We start from the raw sequence: 21,337 nt of genomic DNA, 5'->3' as shown, positions 1-21,337 counted from the left end.
TTTGAGGGATGCCTAGCAATGCATGAAAATTAATTGAAGCCAACAAAAGAGTATTAGTAGCTGAAGAAGCTGAAGAAGCTTCTTGAATGAGAAGCGAAATTTCTGCAAGGGAAAACAAAAGTCCAGTTGCCTTTTTAAAAAGCATCTTTGGAACAACCATGACCTGGATGACTGAGAATCTCCATAGGCAATTTGTTCCGTCCCCACTGCACGTAATTCATCCATGCTAAGCAGTGACTTAACTGAAACTTCTGTCCTGGAGGGAGCTGAGACTATATTTCCACATACATCTCAATTTGCATTATTTATATTCCTCCCAGTTTTGTTATTTGTTGCCTCATTTTAAAAATTACAATTACACTTAAATGTGACTGCTTGGCATTATCATGTTTTTTTATAAAGCATTAAAAGGCTAGTTTACAAATCTTTTACAACACAAATAAATTACTATAATCATCCCAGTATGAATTCTGGCAATACAAGAGGCAGCAGAATATTCAGACAAAGATTGTGAGCCATGTGTTGGCTACTAGGTAGGCAAAGCGTATCATGTATGATCAGATGTAAACAGGGCCAGGCTTCCTGTAACTCTTACCACCATACATACCACCACATGATGAGATATGATTGCCTGAATACAGTCTGTCCGACCTTATTTACACCTGGTCAGGCAAAGTTTCATAATCCCCCCTGGTGTACCCTCGCTAGAACCTAGTTTAGGATGTTTATGCTGTTTGCAAGCAATCCTCTGGGAGAAGACTGTATAGGTGGCTACAGAAGCCTGTGCTGATTCTGAAGTTCAAAACGATGTACCTTGGGATCTGCACGTTGCCATGGAAATGTCCTCATACAGTGCAGCATTTTGACACAGGCGGTTTTATTGCAAGCAGCTTGAATACCACTCAGATCAAAACGTCTCAGTAGCTCACCACAATTACCGCAGCAACGGACAGACAATTCAAGCTGTGTGGCCACTGGATCCCCACCATTCTGAAAGCTTTCAGCTCTAAAACACCCAAGAAATCCTTTTTAAATGAAGAATCTCATAACGGATCACAAGACCCAATGTCTATTAGGGCCACTACTGGTTTGTCTGCTTAGTGTAGCATGTTACGAAAGGTTTATCTTTCAGATATGTTTAGGTAAGTCTGATGCTAGTGAATAGCTGTGTTCACGCATCATGCTTAACCAGGTCACTTGTAAATCTAGTTGCAAATCTGCAGCATGTGAGGTTGGACTGGTTTAATCTAATGATTTGTGACTTACCCTGAAGTGCAAACTCGAATTATTTGGCTAGTTTATGCTCCTATAGAGTGTGTAAACACATAACAGGTTAAATCTATAACTGGATTGAACGTGTTGTGTGAATAGTGCTATTGTATCCACACAGGACAGCATTTCATTTCTCATGTTCACTTTCTCATCTCTTTTAAAGTGGGACCTACTATTATTATTATTATTATGGTTCATCCCAGTCAGCCAGATGTTTAGGCTGGATTTGGCATTTTTATTCTCCTATTGAATCCTTCTCAAGGACCTGATATAGGCAGACATTCTTGTTTGATGGTGTTAAAGATATTGTTGCAGGATGTAAGTTGCTTCAAGTAAAACGGCTTTTTGCAATTGACTGATGGTGATTTTGTCAATGCCAATAGCATTCATGTGGTGTTCCAGATACATTGGGATTGCACCCGAGAAACCTCACTTTATTGATACAATACTTGCTTCCTTTTGACAGTTTCTCCAGTTCTTTCTCCTCTGTTTTACTGTCTCCAGTATTACAATGTCCACTATCCAAAATTATTTGTCTTTTTATTAAAAATGGTTAGGTTTGGGATGTTTTGTGGCAGATGCTTTTCTGACTTCTGAAGACTATTTTTTTTAGCTTTTTTGTTTTCTATTACTTTATCTATTTTGTGGTCCTGCCAGTTCTTGCTTGCAGGCAAATTGCTTGCAGACATTCCTTGCTACTTTGTCATTGTTTGCAATCAATCTGTGCCATCTTCTTGCAGCAGCTAACTAGGTGGTCTATTGTTTCTTTCGGTCAATTAGGAGCTGATCTTTTCTTCTCTGCTGTTTAAGCATTTTCCTATTTGCTCAAATGGAAAGAGCTTGTTTTCAACTAGATGTTGTTAGACTGCATCAACTACCATACCAGTTAGCAAGTTGCAAGTTGTTAAGCAGGTAATTAAGAGTGTAATTGGCTGGTGCTTCCCCTTTTGTTGGGTTTCTCATTATCAGATTTGCCAGATATTAACAAATCTTCCATCATTAACTCCTTGCAATATGTTGTTAAAGTGCTCAGCAATGAGTTCGCACAAAACAGTCAGATATTTCAGCCACAGCCCATTTTCAGTTGGTGCCAATCAATTCTTGATCTTCCTTGACCTTTTCTCTACCATTTCTGCTATAATTACAAGTTGTTTAATTTATTGTATTTCTTTGGGTTGTCCTGAACTGCAGTTTGTTCTTTGTCAGGTATTAGTTGATTCACTGCAGTCTCTCCAATGATGGACAGGTAGAAATATTTCTGATTTGACTGAAGGCTTTTCTTGTAGTGTGCCATTGGACCTTCATATTTGCCGATTTTCTTCGCTGTGGCTGTTATTGGTTGCTTTATTATTTCCAGTGATTCCTTGATCTTCCTTATATCTATTTCTCGATCAGATAGTATTGAGTCTTCTTGTTCTTCAGCTTCTTTTCTTTCATTTGTACTAGCCTGCTTGCATTTGATCTTAGCATGCTGATCGTATTTCCCAATCTGATTTCCATTTTGGCAGTGCACTATTTGGCTTTTCCCCTCTTGTTTGTTGATTTTGCATGCATGATCTTCAATTATAATTGCAGCTGTGCCATACATCAGTTGGTTTGTTTCTTACAGTGAGCTGGTACGTATCTTTGATAGTATTGGCATCTTTTAATACTTGCATGAACTTGTAACAGGCTTCAGTGCAAGCAACCTTATTGTTTTGTTTCTATACTTCAAGGTACTGCCTTGGTGGGGAATTATTGCTATTATTTTAAACTGGTTATTACCATATTCTCCTTATTTTTACTTATGGTAAGCCCCAAAGTTGTTGAAAGTTGGGTGACATACAAGCTTGATTAGTACATATATAGCAGGTATGTTAAGTGTAAATATTCTTTTCTCTCCCATGAGGGGAATCACCCGCATTACAAGCCTACAACATGGTGACATTATTACCTGTATTCAAATGGAACTTTTTTAATTTAAAATGTTAGATTTCCCATTCAGTTTTCTGCTTGCAAAATGACAAAATCCAATGTTTTTCTTATCTCTATAATTAGACATCTTTGAAACAGCAGTAAATTTTGTCATTTTCATCTTATTTGTTGTATTCCTTTTAAAATAATATAGGAAGCTGTAACAGCAGTGGTAGAATCATTTTTCCTACAGACCTAGATGTGGTTTGTAGGTAGGTAGGTATAGAAATACACTGTAAACTTCAGTTAAGACTTTTTTACAATAATTTTCTGAATAAAAGGTATGGTTACCAGAAATTGCAGAGATCATTATGCATTAGTTCTCAAAAGCTTCCTTAGAGCTTTGAAAAAATTACACTATAACTGAATTTTACATGACCAAAACATTTGCAAATTTAGTTTTTGCAAATGAAAAGAGAATGGACAACATAGCCTAACAATGGAATACACTGAGCTGGCAAAATAGGGGTATTTGAATTCTCCATTAAAAAAGAAGAGTTGTCTATAAAAATCCAGACGAGTCAGTGCAAGTTAGTGACTGAGGGGGTCACCATTAGTCATGAAAGCTCAGTGGGTGATTTGGGGCCAGTCATTCTCTCTCAGCTCAACCCACCTCATAAGTAAGAGAAAAGAGGAGGGAATGATACATACATCATTTTGACTTCCCAGAGAAACCGTAAAGATATAAATCTTAGAAATAAAGAAATGTGTAAGATACAACTCCAAATAAGAAAGAAATAACAGAGAAATCTTCATAACACAGGTAGTCCTCAACTTACAGCAGTTCACTTAGTGACTGATTGAAGTTACAATGGCACTGAAAAAAGTGACTTATGGCCATTTTCACACTTATGACCATTGCAGCATCCCCATGGTCACGTGATTTCAGATGCTTGACAACTGACTGACATTTATGATGGTTGCATTGTCCCGGGGTCATGTGATCAACTTTTGTATCCTTCTGACAAGCAAAGTCCAGGGAGGGGGGGAATCAGATTCACTTAACAACTGTGTTACTAATTTAACAACTGCACTGATTCATTTAATAAATGGGCAAGAAAAGTCATAAAAAGAAGCAAAGCTCACTTAACAAATTTGTCACCTAGCAACATACATTTTGGGCTCAATTGTGGTCGCAAGTTGAGGACTACCTATAGACAGCTCATTTCTTTGTATCACAAGAGTCTTCTGCAGAAGTCTCTTTCAAAAATATTAATTGATCCTAATTCCAGAAGCAATTTGGGAGAGTAAGGCTGCCTGGATTAGTTTTAATGTAGTTCAATGAACCAAAGCAAGATAGAAGACTTGCACTTTCTACATTTTGAATGCTAGGTTTTGCTGGTTAAAATATCCTGGCTGGTTTTATGCCATCAAATCATTTTCAATTCCTAGTGAACACATAGACAGATCCTAATAAAACATCCTAGTTGACCATAATTATTTGAAAAGTGTTCCCTTACTATTCAAATTAAACTGGCTTAACTCTTGTGAAAACTGAAAAATGCAATACAACAAGCTTAGTGAAACCAGATTTAAACTTGTGTTCCTGCTGTAAGGTATGCCATGATGAGCTTCAAGGGATAATGTCTGCTTTACACAGAATAGACCAACATTGCTTTTAGGGGATCAAATGCATCCCTGCTCTATCATGTTCGATTTATAAATAGGTAATTACCATTAAAATCTGCATCCTGCCAACATTTTCTCATTTAAAATGGAACAAAAGCCTGCACTGTGAATTCTGAAGCTGGTAGAACATATGTATTCAGAACTAATTTGTAAAAAAGGAAACACAATCCAAAAGAGACACTAACCCTGTATTTCTGTTTGAGATGCCTTTATTCTTATGATTTCTAGATTTAAGTAATCCTACCCCATGCAATTTCCTCCAAACCCCTTCAAACATATGGTACTGTAAATGTTGCAACTGAATACTCTTCCATTTCTGCATAGGCAACGAGATGAAGCAAGATGGCTGGGTTTGAAGTTCCATTAAATACATGATCAGATACTGTGAGAGACTCCAGAGGAATCATATTCTCTGAAAATAAATTCCAACAGAGATGGAAACCATCCCCTGTGCTCAACAACTGTTCAGAGAGAATTATGTTTCCATTCAATTGGTTAACTTGCTCCAGGCAAACCTTTAAAAACAGAAATGTTGTATCAAGATTAAAGTGATCAGACCTAAAATTTTGACAATTAAAACAGTCAGATCACACATTCGCTTTTGATGTATGACTAATTTTTATTTGAAAATATGAACATAAACATTGTCTACAACATTGAAGATAGAGCTCACTCTGTTCAAAGGTATTACAAATAATCATGACCATGTAGTAAGATGGGCAGCCAATAAAGTAAATAAATAACTAAATACATAAAAAATAAGTGCATAAATAAATAAAGGATTTCTATGTATCATCAGTGGACAGTACTGTATTTCTGATTTGGTACTTTGCATTGATATTTTACACTGGCATGCATTTTAAAAGGTTTATTTTTATCATAGATGCTTTATTATATCACTGCATTTTGTTGTCAACACCTGAGAGTCATACTGATTGCAGTGAAGATAAATCAAACTCAGAGAGAAATATTAAAAGTAGGCTAGTACAGTATAAGGTCATGTTTGCTGAGCCTATATTTCTTCAAAGTATTTCCCCCTCTTTATGAGAATCTGTATATTTGTACGAATGTATGAAATTATAGGGGTCTGTGAGAATGGTTCCTGTATGCCTATACAGAAGGGGTTCAATTACTACTACTATTATCACCAGCAAGTGTGTATATTTGTGTTTGTGTGTGTACACAATAATTTAAAAGCAATTAATTTTATTCTGTAGTTATTAATTCAGTTAATATTAAGTGATTTTCCCTTCCTTTAACCTGTCCTTCTTTGGTTACATACTCTAAGCATTGCATATACTGTATGCAAACACAAGCAGGTGTTGTATTATGTGCAAATTTATTGTAAGAAAAAAATGCTGAGCATTGACTTCATTGAGAGTTGGAAACCATAGAGGGCAGGATAAAAATATAGGGCATTATATGGGACTTTCGTACATGTTTATACTGCAACCTTCTAGCTATCTAAAGTTAATCTTTAAAAAAAGCTAAAAAGTTATTATTTTACTTTCTGGATGAGAGTGTCAAGGTTACATTCCTTTTGGATAAATACAGTATGAGTCATGAGAGAACTTCAAACAATTTGATAAGATTTAAACCATCTTTTTGTAACCATACTGTTATATTACAAATATGCTTAGATAATGATTTCTTGTCCAGTGCCAGAAATGTAAGGTTTTAAATCGAAGTGATTAAAGTGAGCATCTGTGTTATGATTTAACTATTACAACATACATACATTTTATGTTAGATTTCAAGATTGCAAGAGGCTTATTTTCATGAAAACATGAACTTTATTGCAACCAAGGGAGTACTGAGTCTTAGTGATCAGATCTGGACCTGCTGTAAGATTATCTAATTAATCTAAAGGTACACCTTCCAAATCTTAGTTTAATATACCAATCTGGTCACAGAGAGGTATTAAACAGATGTAATAAACAGATGTAATAAATAAATAAATAAAGAGTAACTAAGATCCCTTTATTAATCCCTTTTCCATCTTCCTATTTCTTCTACTAAGCTTGTTGCCTATCATTAAACAATGCACTAAAAAGACAAACACAGAAACATTGCTGAAAATCTTTTGATTAACAGTACTAAGAGTCACCCTGAATACAGCTAATCCCAAATTCTGTGTTCAGAAATGACATACCAGGACTTCTAATTAAAATGTCCCTGGTATCACTCTGCTGCATCTGTTGTCTTCTAGAGAACAGTGATGCTCTTTTGTTAAAATTAATGATTAAACTTTGCTTTTGTGAATCCAGTAATGAAATTGTTCATAACCTGTAATTGTTTATAAATCTTTAAAGAGGAGATAATAAGCCTCCAAATCTTGGAACAGTGGCTTCCTTCGTTCATCGGTAAAGATAAAAAATACAAATTCCTGATGTTAAATAAACATCATTTTAAAGGAAAGAGACAACTAGTGGTACGTCTACCTTCAGAACCAGAACTGATAAAATAGAGACCTCTTTCTCCCAACTGCATAGCAGTTCAACAGCTTCTGAAATCCCTATAACAACTTTACAAAAAAAAAGATTCAACTGTTACAAACAAAGCTTATGTACCTGGAAGTTCAAAACACAAAGAAGTAGCATAATTGTTGGCACTCATAAAAATATGAAAAAGAGAAATCCTGTTATTTAATTGAGACCTTCTGGTATGAAATATCTGATTTACCAATAGATTTCCCAATTAGAGAGGACTCATTAAATTCCACTTTCAGTTCCATCATCCTTGATGGAACAGGAACAGACATTCCTGGCCATTTAATTATCAACCCAGGAAGATGTATTTTACTGTGCTCATGAACAAGGGGAGATTACATGGATTGTTGGTTAAAATCAATTAAAGAGCTTTTCTGACTACAAAAGGAATAATGAAAAAGATGCCTAGAAAAAGAGACTCTCAGTATTACACTAAATATTCAGGTATAGTTTGTATCTGCTATTAAAACACTGTGATATTTTTAAAAGGTTGAAACTTAAAAACAATTTCTCACATAATAATTTTGAAGGGAAAAAAGGTGATATTTGGTGGTAGTTTTTTATTGTTTTACTTTTTTTCTGATATTTAAAAAAATGTTTTGGTTTTGAGCGTTATTATTTCCCTCCTGGTTCTCATTTTATTTTATTTGTAAAAGCATAGAAATTATGTCAGACAACACAGATGAAAATATAAATTCATTTGATGCTCAAATTAAAGATAAATGTGCAGATGTTACCACTGAAACAATTGCCTTTGCAGTTATGAAAAAGCTTTGGAATGTGTATATTTTTAATATTGGCCTTTTAGCATTTTTGCATGCAGATGTATACTTCCTTGAGTTATATTCTCCAATCTTGTCTTGTGTAATACATATGCAACCATAATAAAAGGAAGCAAACTTTTACTGCACTTAAAGAACTCCAAGCAGATTTTTTTTACAAGAAATGTGCCCAATGGATGAGGATAAGGATTAGCTGCAAAAAGAATGGGATTAATTAGTGAATTAAAAAAATGGAAGCAGCCATGTTAATAAAAACACTTTTCTTTCCATGGTGCTAATCAGTGGTATCCAACCTTGGCAACCTTAAGACTTGTGGACTTCAACTCCCAGAATTCCTCAGCCAGCTTTGCTAGGCATCTGGGAGTTGAAGTCCACAGGTCTTAAAGTTGCTAAGGTTGGAGACCACTGCTGCTAGTGACAGAATAACAAAGATCTTTATTTTATTTTGGTGGTTGTAGAAAAATTATGTTTTGGTTTATATTTTTCTTAAGTCTGATACCAATACTATATTTTATGTCTTTCTAAACAATTTTCCCTTGCTTCTGTGGCTTCTGGCTTCTGCTCCTTGCTCTTTCTACCACATTGCAAGAGCTGCATGGGTACTGTATACATGCATCATGTTTTATATTATTGTATATAAACAAGTTTCTTCTATAAATGAATCCTGCTGAATTATTTACTTGTGTGCTGGTCGGATTGCTGCAAACTCTAACAGTACAGATTTTAAAGGTGCTAATCTAAGAAACTACAGACTTTAATTTTGTTAACACTAAGAGCCAATTATAAGGGCAAAGATGGCTTTTAGATGCATCAAATTATCTTAACTGAAATAAATTATATCTTTATATAAAATTATTCTCACTGGATTTTTAAAATATTTCTTCATCTTTGTTTATAATATATGGATTTAGTATACAAAATACAATTGCAATATCCAATCATCTTTGCAACGGGGAATTCTTAAACACTTGTTTGGATATTTCCTAGCTAAGAAATAATTAAAAACAAAACACAAGAGAGTTTCACAAATAGGTAATTTGAGACAAATATATATAAGACAAATTGTTTTATATGCTGCATGTAATGGAAACAGCACTTCCAAAAAGAAAAATTACCTGCATTTTCTACCCAGTCCTCTCTTAAATTTTTCAAGGAACTGCAAAGTCCTAAGTAAAAAATTGAATAAACTAATTTCTACTAGGATAAATTATGCATTAGCATATTTAAGGTTTGATTATTTTGGAAAAAGAAATGGGACACTTTGGCATAATTTGATTATTTTGGAAAAAGAAATGGGACACTTTCAGCAGCAAGCCCTGAATTTTATTCAAATGATTTGGGGCACTCCCAATACTTACAATTCCCGAACAGATAAACTACAAATTTTACAAGTTTTCATCCCATTCTTATAAAAAAATAGGCCTTTTCTTCTATCAATGGAATATTTTGTATCAACAAAATGAGTTACTTGTGGAAGCTATTCAGACGAAAGATGACTGATTATATGTAGAACATTAAAATGCAGAGGAGAGATAGTTTTCCTAAAGAACAGTATGAAGCCTATACAGATTTCTACATTTTAAAATGTTTTATATCTTTATCTCATTATGCCTGTATGTGTTATCAACTTCTATTACTCCTGTTTAAATCATAGCACATATAGACTCATATTTCACTAACGAACATAGATGTTAATATACAATCTGGCATTCTTGCTAATTGACTAGAAAGTATGGCATGCTTAATAATTCCAATTAAGCATGATGTATTTATCATAAGGATCTGAAGATTTGAAAGTATTAATGAACCTTGTAGCTCTAAATAATGCTAAAAAACAACAACCCAGCTATACTGCAGGCTGTACAATTGAAAAAAATGCTATAGTTTGTCCCCGATTCTCCCAAAGAATTCTGGGAATTATGAACTGTTGATATTATTATGAATTTTTTGATCTTTCAAAAAACCTGTAGTGTTGAATAGCCACTTTGCACAGAGTTACCAAAGTATCTTTGCCATATTATTGTTCTATGATCATCAAGTAACTATCAAGACAGACCTTAAGGCAACTCACTCTCCTCTCCAGTTCCACTAAATACCAGAATGAACAAAAATGATTGAAATGAAGAATGCTTGGTATCAAGGATGGAATTCTACCGGTTCGGACTGGTTCGGGTAGCTCTGATTATCAGCTGGGAGGGAACTGGTTCACTCTGACTTTGATGTGGGCCCATCCACCCGACCCTGCGCTATACTCACCTATATTTCCTTTTCCAATCGGCTGATCGGCACGGCAGAGTAGATTGCTCCACCTCAGTTGTTTTCCTCAACAGCCGTAATGCGGAAGGTGAGTTTTTTTCTAAATTGCACGCAGCTCAGCAAACCAGTTATTAAACTGGCCACCCCTGCTTGATATGATGTAATATTTAAATGGTGGAAAATGGACCAGTCCATCCTTACCATAGAAGATGTGTTTATGCCAGCCACTGTTTCTCAGCTGAACTTACCTCACAAAATTGTGCTATGGAGATACAATTAGAGGAGGGAGAATATGCACACTGCCTTAAGCTCTTGGAGAAAAACGTTTAAATAAATAACAATGAAATTGGAGAACATTGATGCTTTTCAATATTTAAGTTTTTGTGCAACCTAAATAGACCTTTACAAAGGTAACCTAGACGTATATAAAATATATGTTCAATATCTATAGTTGTATTCCCATAAAGGATTTTATCTCCCATGCAATTAATACACTTTCTGAGGGAGGCAGCAAATGTTTATAACTATATCTGCAACATACTGAAATATGTAAAAACAATTCAGAAGCCTAAAAAATTAGGATTAATTATCAAAGAAATGCATACGTTTATACATACAGTATAGAGAGTTTTGTGTAGTGGTTAAAGTGCTGGACTAGAAACTAGAAGATTGTGAGTTTTAGTCCTACTTAGGTTATGAAAGACAACTGACATGCTTTGGGCCAGTCCCTGTCTCATCCCAATCCACCTCCCAAGGTTGTGGGGAAGGAGGGAGGAGTATTTTGAGTTTTTTTTAATAAAGATAATAAAGGCATAACAATAAAACAAATAAACAGCCTTGCAGCCATAGCATAAATGACTGTATACTGAAAACAGCTAGCTACAACCCTCATGGAAGCTCATTGTACATACAAAAGCCAAGCACCAGTGATTCTGTATTATGCATACAGGAATTTGTCCTATTAATATTTATTTCAGAACATCTGCCAAAGGACATAGAGAGCTTTCTTAAACACTTTTAAATCATTTTTTTTACCATTTTATTTGGTATATTTTGGATTTCTTCTCCACTATGTGAGAAATTAAAGAAGTATACAAATAAAAAGTATAAAATACATCACTACAAAAAGTTAATCAATGATGAAAATATTGTTCATCAAACCATCTAAGGGTTCAGATTTATTATCACTTGATACCTGGTCATTTCAAACTGAAAATCCAAGGACTTTCTGCAAGCCAAACTCTATCATACAACTATGATCTTGGCCTAAACCTAATAGCATCTTTTGGAAGAAGACCTCTTTCAAACATCTCAGCCAAGATCTTCGTTCATATAAGCCAGCTCAAACTTTGTAGGTCTTTAAGAATTAATATTTTAATCCCCCTGCAACTAATCTCCATACAGATCAGTTGAAATTCTGGCTCACAGCCCAGTTCATAGAATACTTCTCTAAAACTCAGCGCAAACTACAGGAAAAAGAGAAGGGAGATTACAGCTCTAATGCGACAAATAATTGATCCTAGTTTAGAGCTCTTACATAATTTCTTAGTAGCAACCGTTTGGTTTCTTGCTCTTACAAATCATTTGCTTGCTTGTGAATCCACTGGGATCAAGCAAGTTTCAAGTTCATTGCTTTTTGGCTTACTCTTACTTTTATTCTCTACCCTTCCACTTTCAGAAGTACAAGTATATCATAGTCTCTAGGAGTATAGCAACAATTATGTGACCTTGGAGTCAGGGGTGGGTTCCGGCAGGCACTACTGCCGGTTCGCTTGAGTGCGCACCATGGCGTGCACTTGATGCGCACTGTACATGCATGCGCAACACAATTAAAATGGTTCTGCACATGTGCAGAAGCTAAAAACAAGATGGCTAAAACCACAATACCACCCGGAAAACCAGTTTGGAGGCATGGCAGGCCTGGGTTGCTGCCAGTTCCAGTGACCAAACCGGTAAGAACCCACCACTGCTTTGAGTTCCCTAGTCTAGTGTATCACAACAATAATTTACAAAATTGTCTTTGATAAACCAGCATTTTCACGGGTCTCTTAAATGACTGATTCTCAAAGGCAGGTGAGCTTCAGAGTATCTCTGCAAGCTACACTCACAGAGCCAATCTCCAACTCAAAAATTTCCACAATCATAGGATTTGATTCCTGAAACTCCAGTTTGGATTATATTACACCAACTATAGGCGGTACAGTATGTATGTATACATGTACATACAATATTTAAAGGCACTTTAAAGTTTTCAGCAAAGAGTTCTGTTGGAATAATTTACTTGAGAGCTGCTATTACTCCTACGTAGCACTGCACTTTGAGGAAGAATGTGGATTAGCTAAAATGGAGTGGAGGCCTCAGAGAACACTAATATAAAAAGCTCTCAAAATAGTGTGTGGAAACAACATTTTCAACCTTTGGGGGAGTGGTCTAGTCAGGACGTATAATATACACCTAGATTTCTGAGCCTTTTTTGTGTCTATTATCTAAGTTCAACCATAATACCTTTGTTTTTTTTAAGTCATGGGTGGGATTGACTGTTCTTGCTGTCTTCCATCTGCTATTAAAGTCTTCTGCTTCTCTGATCACGATCATTAGACAAGGTTCATTTGCCTTGACCTACTGGAATAAGATACTAACCATGAACTTCAACTCTCATCTATAATATAACAATTCTAATGCTAATGTGTTTTCCATGACTACCTTAAGGATTCTCAAGTAACATATGCAAGCATATTTTGGATGCATTAAAAAATGCTATAAAACCATTATTTTATATGGGGTTGCCTGCAGTCTGTCTTTCCAGAAATTTCTAACAAAGCAGAGCTGATTCACCTATAGTCTTCCTTCTATTTCCCCTTATTAAATTACTGCATAGTTTATTTTACCCATTTGTTTCAGGACTGTCATAATTGCTTTAGCTGTCTGTATAAATATTTATATTTATATGATTTATAGAATTTATAATCTGCAGTAATTCATTCTGTTATTCCTTGAGAAATGTCTTAAAGGTTTACTGTTGGGCATAATATGCATTTTATCTTATCTTTTTCTAGATGAATGGAAGAAATATGACCCAGAAGATGTTCTTGTTTCACAAAGTACAATCTAGAATAAATGACATATATCAGTCATGAAATCAATTTATTTGGCAAAAAAACCCTGACTTTGTTAAAGTCATTAAGTGATGGGATTCAGCCAGTTTGCACCACTTTGGGAGAACCGGTTGTTAACTTTCTGGGCAGTTTGGTGAACTGGTTGTTGGAAGAAATCATTAGGGCAGAGAACCAGTTGCTAAATTATTTGAATCCCACCACTGAAACCATTGTATTGGCTAGCACAACTTGAAACATACCCAGTTTCCCTTTCAGCATTCTGAAAACAATATAACAATAACCCCAGTGCATTTGCATGAAAAATGAATTGTACACAAAAAATGTAGCATAATATTAAAAATGGTGTCAAGGAAAAAATGGGGAAAATGTAAGGAATTATGAGAACAGGAATGGCATTACAGGGTAATGATATTGCTTTAAAAAAGGAATTTAGCTTACAACATTAAGTTATTTGTTTAAGTTAGCACTCCTCTAGAATAACATTAGATCACATGCAGAACAGATCACAGGGTTGGTTTGGTTTTATTACTCTGCCCCCAATTAAAAAGGATGGGAGGACGCAATATAATTGCCCAGTAACCTATTGCTGGCAGCATGTGTGTGGTACATTGTAGTTATTTAAAATATATTAATGCTGTATCAGTTTTTGTCTTTTAAACCAACTCACTCTCTGCAATTTAGGATTTATGGAAACCGAACTGCAACCTTTTAGAGCTTTCTACATTGCTCTCTTTTCATCTGATCACATAATAACACAAAAAAACTTCTCGTTTATTCGTCCTGTTCTATAGTTAAAGTCATGCGCTCACAAACACACACACACACACACACACACACACACACACACACACACACACACACACAGGATACACAGAAAATCTTTGGAATCACTAACTTAATTATCACTATTGACTCCATTAATAAACAGGGATAAAAAGATAGAAATGTAACATTTTCTCTATTATATTGTTCTTTTCACATTGTCTACATCAAGCTATAATACAATACAATAACAGAGTTGAAAGGGACCTTGGAGGTCTTCTAGTCCAACCCCCTGCCTAGGCAGGAAACCCTATACCATTTCAGACAACATCCAACATCTTCTTAAAGATTTCCAGTATTGGGGCATTCACAACTTTTGGAGGCAAGCTGTTCCAACTGATTAATTGTTCTAACTGTCAGGAAATTTCTCCTCAATTCTAAGTTGCTTCTCTCCTTGATTAGTTTCCACCCATTGCTTCTTGTTCTACCCTCAGGTGCCTTGGAGAATAATTTGACTCCCTCTTCTTTGTGGCAACCCCTGATATATTGGAACACTGCTATCGTGTCTCCCCTAGTCCTTCTTTTCATTAAACTAGACATACCCAGTTCCTGCAACCGTTCTTCATATGTTTTAGCCTCCAGTCCCCTAATCATCTTTGTTGCTCTTCTCTGCACTCTCTCTAGAGTCTCCACATCTTTTCTACATCGTGGTGACCAAAACTGAATGCAGTATTCCAAGTGTGACTTTACCAAGGCATTATAAAGTGGTATTAACATTTCACATGATTTTGATTCTATCCCTCTGTTTATGCAGCCTAGAACTGTGTTGGCTTTTTTGGCAGCTGCTGCACACTGCTGGCTTGTATTTAAATGGTTGTCCACTAGGACTTCAAGATCCCTTTCATAGTTACTACTGTTGAGCAAGGTACCACCTATACTGTATCTGTGCATTTCATTTTTGTTGCCTAAATGTAGAACCTTACTCTTTTCACCATTGAATTTCATTTTATTAGATAGTGCCCAATGTTCAAGTTTGTCAAGATCCTTCTGTATCTTTAGCCTATCTTCTGAAGTGTTGGCTATTCCTGCCAGCTTGATGTCATCTGGAAATTTGATGAGTTCCCCATTTATTCCCTCATCCAAATCATTGATGAAGATGTTGAAGAGTACTGGGCCCAAAACAGAGCCTTGGGGTACTCCACTGCATACTTCCCTCCATGAAGATGCAGTTCCATTGAGGACTACACGTTGAGTGCGGTTGGTCAATCAGTTACAAATCCATCTGGTAGTGATGCTGTCTAACCACATTCTTCTACTTTATCTAGTAGTAGATTATGGTCTACCTTATCAAATGCCTTACTGAAGTCCAAGTAAACTATATCAACGACATTCCTCTGGTCCACTAATTTTGTTACATTATCAAAGAATGCAATAAGATTAGTCTGGCATGTTCTGTTTTTGACAAACACATGTTGACTTTTGGCTATTTGTTTGCTTCTAAGTGTTCGCTAATTCATTGCTTGATTATCTTTTCCAGAATCTTTCCTGGTATTGAGGTCAGGCTGATAGGTATGTAGTTTCTTGGATCTGTTTTTTCCCCTTTTTTGAAGATGGGAACCACATCAGCTCTTTTCTAGTCCTCTGGCAGTTCCCCGGTGCTCCAGGATGTCTGAAAGATATAGTTCAGTGGTTCTGAGATCTCGTCTGCCAGTTCCTTCAGAACCCTGGGGTGTAATCCATCCGGTCCTGGTGATTTGAACCCGTCTAGGGAAGACAGGTGCTCACTTACCATTTTCTTCCCTATGATCAATTAGCTACCCAAATGCATGCATACCTTCCAAATTATTTTGCTTAATATTATTATTTAGAAGTAGAATAAAATGGAATAAAGGAGTCAGACCTTGGAGGTCTTCTAGTCCAACCAGCTGCTTAGGCAGGAAACCCTATACCATTTCTGACATAAATGGTTGTTCAAACTCTTCTTAAAAACTTCCAGCGTTGGAGTTTTCACAACTTCTCGAGGCAAGTTGTTCCACTGATTAATTGTAATATCAGGTCATTTCTCCTTAGTTCTAAGTTGCTTGATTAGTTTCTACCCATTGCTTCTTGTCCTGTCCTCAGTGCTTTGGAGAATAGCTTGAATTCTTCTTCTTTGTGGCAACCCCTGAGATATTGGAACACTGCCATCATATCACCTCTAGCCTTCTTTTCATTAAATTAGACATACCCAATTCCAGCAAACATTCTTTATATATTTTAGCCTCCAGTCCCTGAGCATCTTTGTTGCTCTTCTCTGCATTATTTCTAGACTCTCCACATCTTTTTTACATTGTGGCAATTAAAACTGGATGCAGTATTCCAAGTGTGGCCTTACCAAGGCATTATAAAGTGGTATTAACACTTCATGTAATCTTGATTCTATCCCTCTGATAATGCAGATAAAGTTAATCAAAGAATACACATTTGAAAGATGAAATGATAAATGTAAATCAACTTCTACTAAGCTGGTATTCTACTTCTGGAGCCACAGCCCTAGCACATCTGAGGAATTTTAAGTTAGACCCTAATATAAGATTTTTCTGACCCAGGTAGAATGTTCTCATATTTGATGTTATCAATTATTCCTGTGCTGACTTGTCCAGTTGTTCTTTTCAAGTGATTAGCTATGTTAATGAAAGTATTTATTCAGTCTATGTTTTTCTATGTCTGGTTGTCCATGTTCGGATTTCAAGCAGATACAAATCTCTGTGTGATGCCCTTTGTGAGTGCTTATTTGTGAGGTTATTCTAGGACACCGGTATTCTTCCACAACTGATACTTTCCCCTTTTCTTAAAGGAAGGCTTAATATGTGCATTTCCATCCAATTACTCATCAAATTGGCCTCATCCTTCCCCTTTCCATATATGTTGCTTTTTTGGAAATGACTCTTTGACAAAGAAATTTGGAATTATCAGTGGTTGTCACATTAGAGAAATCGTAATTAGAAATAAAGCTAATAACCAATGGTTACAAGGGTTACACATTAACCATCATTTAAAAGAGAAACCCAGGATTAGAAATGAAAGCTAGAAAAGAAATATGAAAGTAGCAGTAAGATATCAAAAGAAGGTTACTGTTAAACTAAATGAAAACTTTTCATGTACGGACACAAGTTTACACACAAGATCCAGGGTACTTTATTAAGGCAAAGAATTTAAATTATAGGACATCCAGTCCAAATATGGAATTTAAACACAATAATACTGCAGTTTTTCTCAAAAGAAACAGATAACAGGAAACAGGTAAAGTTGACAGGTAACTTTCACTACTTGGAAATGGCAAGATAAATCTAGAAGTGGAAGGCCGGTGGTATAGCCTTCTCAAAATATTCTGAATTTGTCCCATCCCAAAGCATTTATTGCTGCCTGAGGCAGCCAACACAGTTGACCCAATAGCATGGGTGAACATTTATCTTCATTAATTGGCAACTCTGATTCTGCAGGAGAGTTTGCATGTAGCTGTAGCAAGCAAATCTACAAACTCACTTTCCATTTTATACTTTCATTAAAAAAAAAATAGCACGGAGCTACTACACATGAAATATCAAGGAAAGACAATAAGTATAAGATTTTTTTCGTTAGAGGTGCTTTTTCTCCCACATTCAAAAACTTTAATCTGGAGAACAGCTTCAATACTAGATCCCAGAATATAAAAATGTATGACTAATTAATTTTAAAATATAGTTTTTTTCTCTTTGATTCTATAAATCAATCTCACTGGTCCACAAAATGTAAGCTATACTGGAAGAGGTAGTTAGTACTGGTTCATAAAGAGTGTATCTATGAGATTAACACCTGGCATTTTAAATTTGAGTAAATCCCTTAATTGAGTAAATCCATTAATTAATGCTTTTACCTCTCCCTCAGGAAGCAGACATTTTGCTCCTCCAAAGGAATAATAATAAAAAAGAACCTCCAGCTTTTCAAAGTCAACAAAGCCCCAGATTGCATTTTTCACATCCAGTATTATTTTTACAATGCATATATTTGCTTGCATTTTAGCCACATTGATACAGTAATTGAATCAGAATCTTTATTGTAGTTGTATACCACTATATTGATGGATAAAGTTTTCTTTTAATTTGCAAATTTAAGTAAACATTAAAACAATGTTCTTCAATTAGCATAATTTAACTATTTATATGTATAAAATATTTGCTGTGCAAAGAGTCAAATCAATATATTCTTAATCAGTATATGACAACAACTGGTGTTTAGGATGCTTGGAAAGATTCATTGTCAGATGAGGCCTTTTCATCATATTTAAACTTTTGCATTTCAGTGTTTTTCTCAGAAGGCCGAGGAGTAAAATAAAAGGATTAAAATGTGTGTGATGCTTTTATAAATACACTGAATTCAGTAAAAATCAAAAAGTAAGGTGTTTGATTATGGGTAAAAAATGACCCTTTAATCCTATGCACAGTAATTCTGAAATCTAGCACAGTATGCTTCACAGGACACATAGACAACATGTACAAAGAGCTGCATCTGGCAGCTTGCAAAAAAGAATTAGCCAGATTAAATAAAATTGTCATCATACTGACTCAGGTAGAAATTGACTCAGCCCATCCATGACCGTGCCATTGTCCAGCAAAACTTCAAAAATCTAGTCCATCCTGTATTCTACACTTTAGTCATGCTGGCTGAGCATCATGGGAGCTCATGTTCAATATCTGAGGCCACCAGATTGCAGATAGTTGTCTTACAGGCTAATAGCAGTCATGCTACAGCCCTAGCTCTATAAACTCAGAGAAGGAAACTGCACACATACAAACGCATCTTATTCACACCCTGGATTTGAACACTGCTATCCCATAACACACTTTCATTGATATATTAGCCTCCTCCGGCATTTACTCCCACCTTCCATTCATTCCTCTCTAGAATTCAACCACTGCATATTATAGCTTTCCTCAACCTGATTATTGAACAGCAACTCCTCTTAGCAGCAGCCAGTACAGCTAATGGCCACATTGGGTGGAAGCTGTCACTCAACATCTCTGGAAGGCTTGAAGTTGGGTAAAGCTGGCACCCCGACTTACTTTCTCTCTCTCTTTCTCTTTGACATGCCTGGATTCCACTTTTCCCTTTCTTGGTTATTTATCCAAAAGATGCCTTTGGCTCATTCAACACGAAACCTGTTTGTTTCCTATCAGCTTATTTAATTTCACCAGTGCCCTGCTTCCTCACATCACAGGGCAGAAAAGCTTTCACAAAAGTGGGTGAACTCTTCCTCAGCCAGCGGCCTTTCCAGAATGTAAGCTTTCTCATTTTTAGTTCCATTCACGGTGGTGGTTTTCACCACTGCGGTGGGAAATTGAAATGCACCCAGCAGGGAAAAAACACACAGAATCGTTCCCTTTGCACCCTGATGTAGACCACAAGGAAAGGATGAGGAGCGTTCCTGGGGGCAGCCTTTTCCTCACCCTGTTTTTCTTTTCTAACCCTCAGCTAAAAAAGGAGAAACCCCCCTCCCCACAAAAAACACAGTGGAGGGAGAACAAAACTAATCCTCCCCTGGGTACCATCCTACTGTCTGAGGCTCAGGGGCTTTTAGTAGGAGGGCACCTGGTTGGAGAAAGTTGGTGCCTTTTATTAGGGGAGGAGGAGTTTAAGCTACCCCATTGCCTGTAAGGTAGACCAGTGTTTCTCAACCTTGGCAACTTGAAGATGTACTGACTTCAACTCCCAGAATTCCCCAGCCAGCATTCGCTGGGTGGGGAATTCTGGGAGTTGAAGTCCGTACATCTTCAAGTTGCCAAGGTTGAGAAACACTGAGGTAGACTATCTCCTTGGCTTCACTCCAGCGGGTCGGGGGTCTCTTTCCTCCCCCACTCCCTCTCCAAACCGCGGACAGGTGTGTCCTCCCTTCCACTTGGTCCACTTCTCCCCCCCCAAAAAAAAATCTTACCCGCCTCTTCCTCATCGAAGCTGTTCATGCAGGGGAAGTAAATGGCCAGGGCTTCGAAGGAGGCGGACAAGCTGAGGCGACTTTGCGAACGCTCCATGAAGAGCCCCGCGCCGGGGGCGCCGCCGGGGGCTTCGGCCGCCGCCGCCGCCGCTGCCGCCGCCTGGGATTTGGCCAGCTTCGACGCCCCATTCTTCACTCGGAGTACAGCCCGCGGCGTCTTGGCTGCTGAGGGGGCCTCGGGGAGGTGAGAAAAGGGCGGCAGGAGGAAAGGTTGAAGCGAGTCAAAAAGACGGGATGGGGAGACGGTGAGGAAAAAGGAGCCGGGACCCAGGCAGCGATGGAGAGGATGGAAAAGAGCCGCAGAAACGCCGGCGGGGCGGGAGAGCGAGAGAGCGAGAGAGCGAGAGAGAATAAGCCGAGGCTAGTGGTACTCAAGGGAAAGAGGAGACTGGGGTAAGGGATGCTGCTGTTGTCGGGAAAAGGCTGCCGCTGCCGCCCCGGCCAGAGGGATACAGAGTCTACGATTGCCGCTGATGCAGCAGTGCTGGGATGCTGAAGTTGCTGACGCCGCCAGAGACCGAAGACGCTTCCGCGGCTCCACAGAGGCAGGCGAGAGGACCACCTGCTGCTCAGTTCCCGTCTCCTCGGACGCCCTCGCCTCCGCCGCCCGGTTCCCAGTCAATTACGTCCCTTGCAACTCCTTGCGGCGGATGCTGCTCTCGCTCCGCTCCTTCATTCACTCCAGCTTCGGGGGCGGAGTCTGCCGTGAAGTCATTCCTGGAAGGCAGTGCCTCCAATCGTAGCCGGCTGGCGAAAGGCGAAGGGGCGGGGAGGGGGAGGGGGAGAGAGAGAGAGACGCTAGTCTTAAAAGGGGTTGGGCTACTACACTGGTTGGCGGGGGTTGTTGCTAAGCGAAAAGCGAAGGCGCGAGCGCTCCCCTCCCTCCCCTTCGGAGTCCACTTCCCAGTTTTCGGCTCGTGAAGTTCGGCTCCAGAGCGCGACGTGGAATATTAAATACCATCCATCATCTGGAATTATTTTAGCGGCACCATCAGATGGCTGGAGAAAAAGAGTGTTGTTTAAGGGCAAACCCTACATGTCTCTTCACCACCTGGCTCCCTGAATTAA

General features: G+C 37.5%; 1 protein-coding gene across 2 annotated transcripts in view; it reads right to left on the bottom strand.

Moving 5' to 3' along the window:
- RIMS4 (regulating synaptic membrane exocytosis 4) overlaps positions 1 to 20,955 on the bottom strand; it is a 96,492-nt gene extending 75,537 nt beyond the window's left edge. For both annotated transcript variants that reach the window (XM_087720401.1, XM_087720402.1), the window contains exon 1: positions 20,210 to 20,955. In XM_087720401.1, the coding sequence (XP_087576527.1) occupies positions 20,210 to 20,306 (97 nt within the window). In that variant the 5' untranslated portion in view covers positions 20,307 to 20,955. The remainder of the gene's footprint in view (positions 1 to 20,209) is intronic.
- Between the last annotated feature and the right edge of the window lie 382 nt (positions 20,956 to 21,337).

This window comes from Thamnophis sirtalis, unplaced genomic scaffold, assembly GCF_051295495.1.
Source record: "Thamnophis sirtalis isolate CommonGarterSnake01/CBP01778 unplaced genomic scaffold, rThaSir2_p1.2 scaffold_7, whole genome shotgun sequence".
NCBI lineage: Eukaryota > Metazoa > Chordata > Lepidosauria > Squamata > Natricidae > Thamnophis > Thamnophis sirtalis.
The sequence above is the reverse complement of the archived record's forward strand: the minus strand, read 5'-3'. Positions and strand labels throughout refer to the sequence as shown.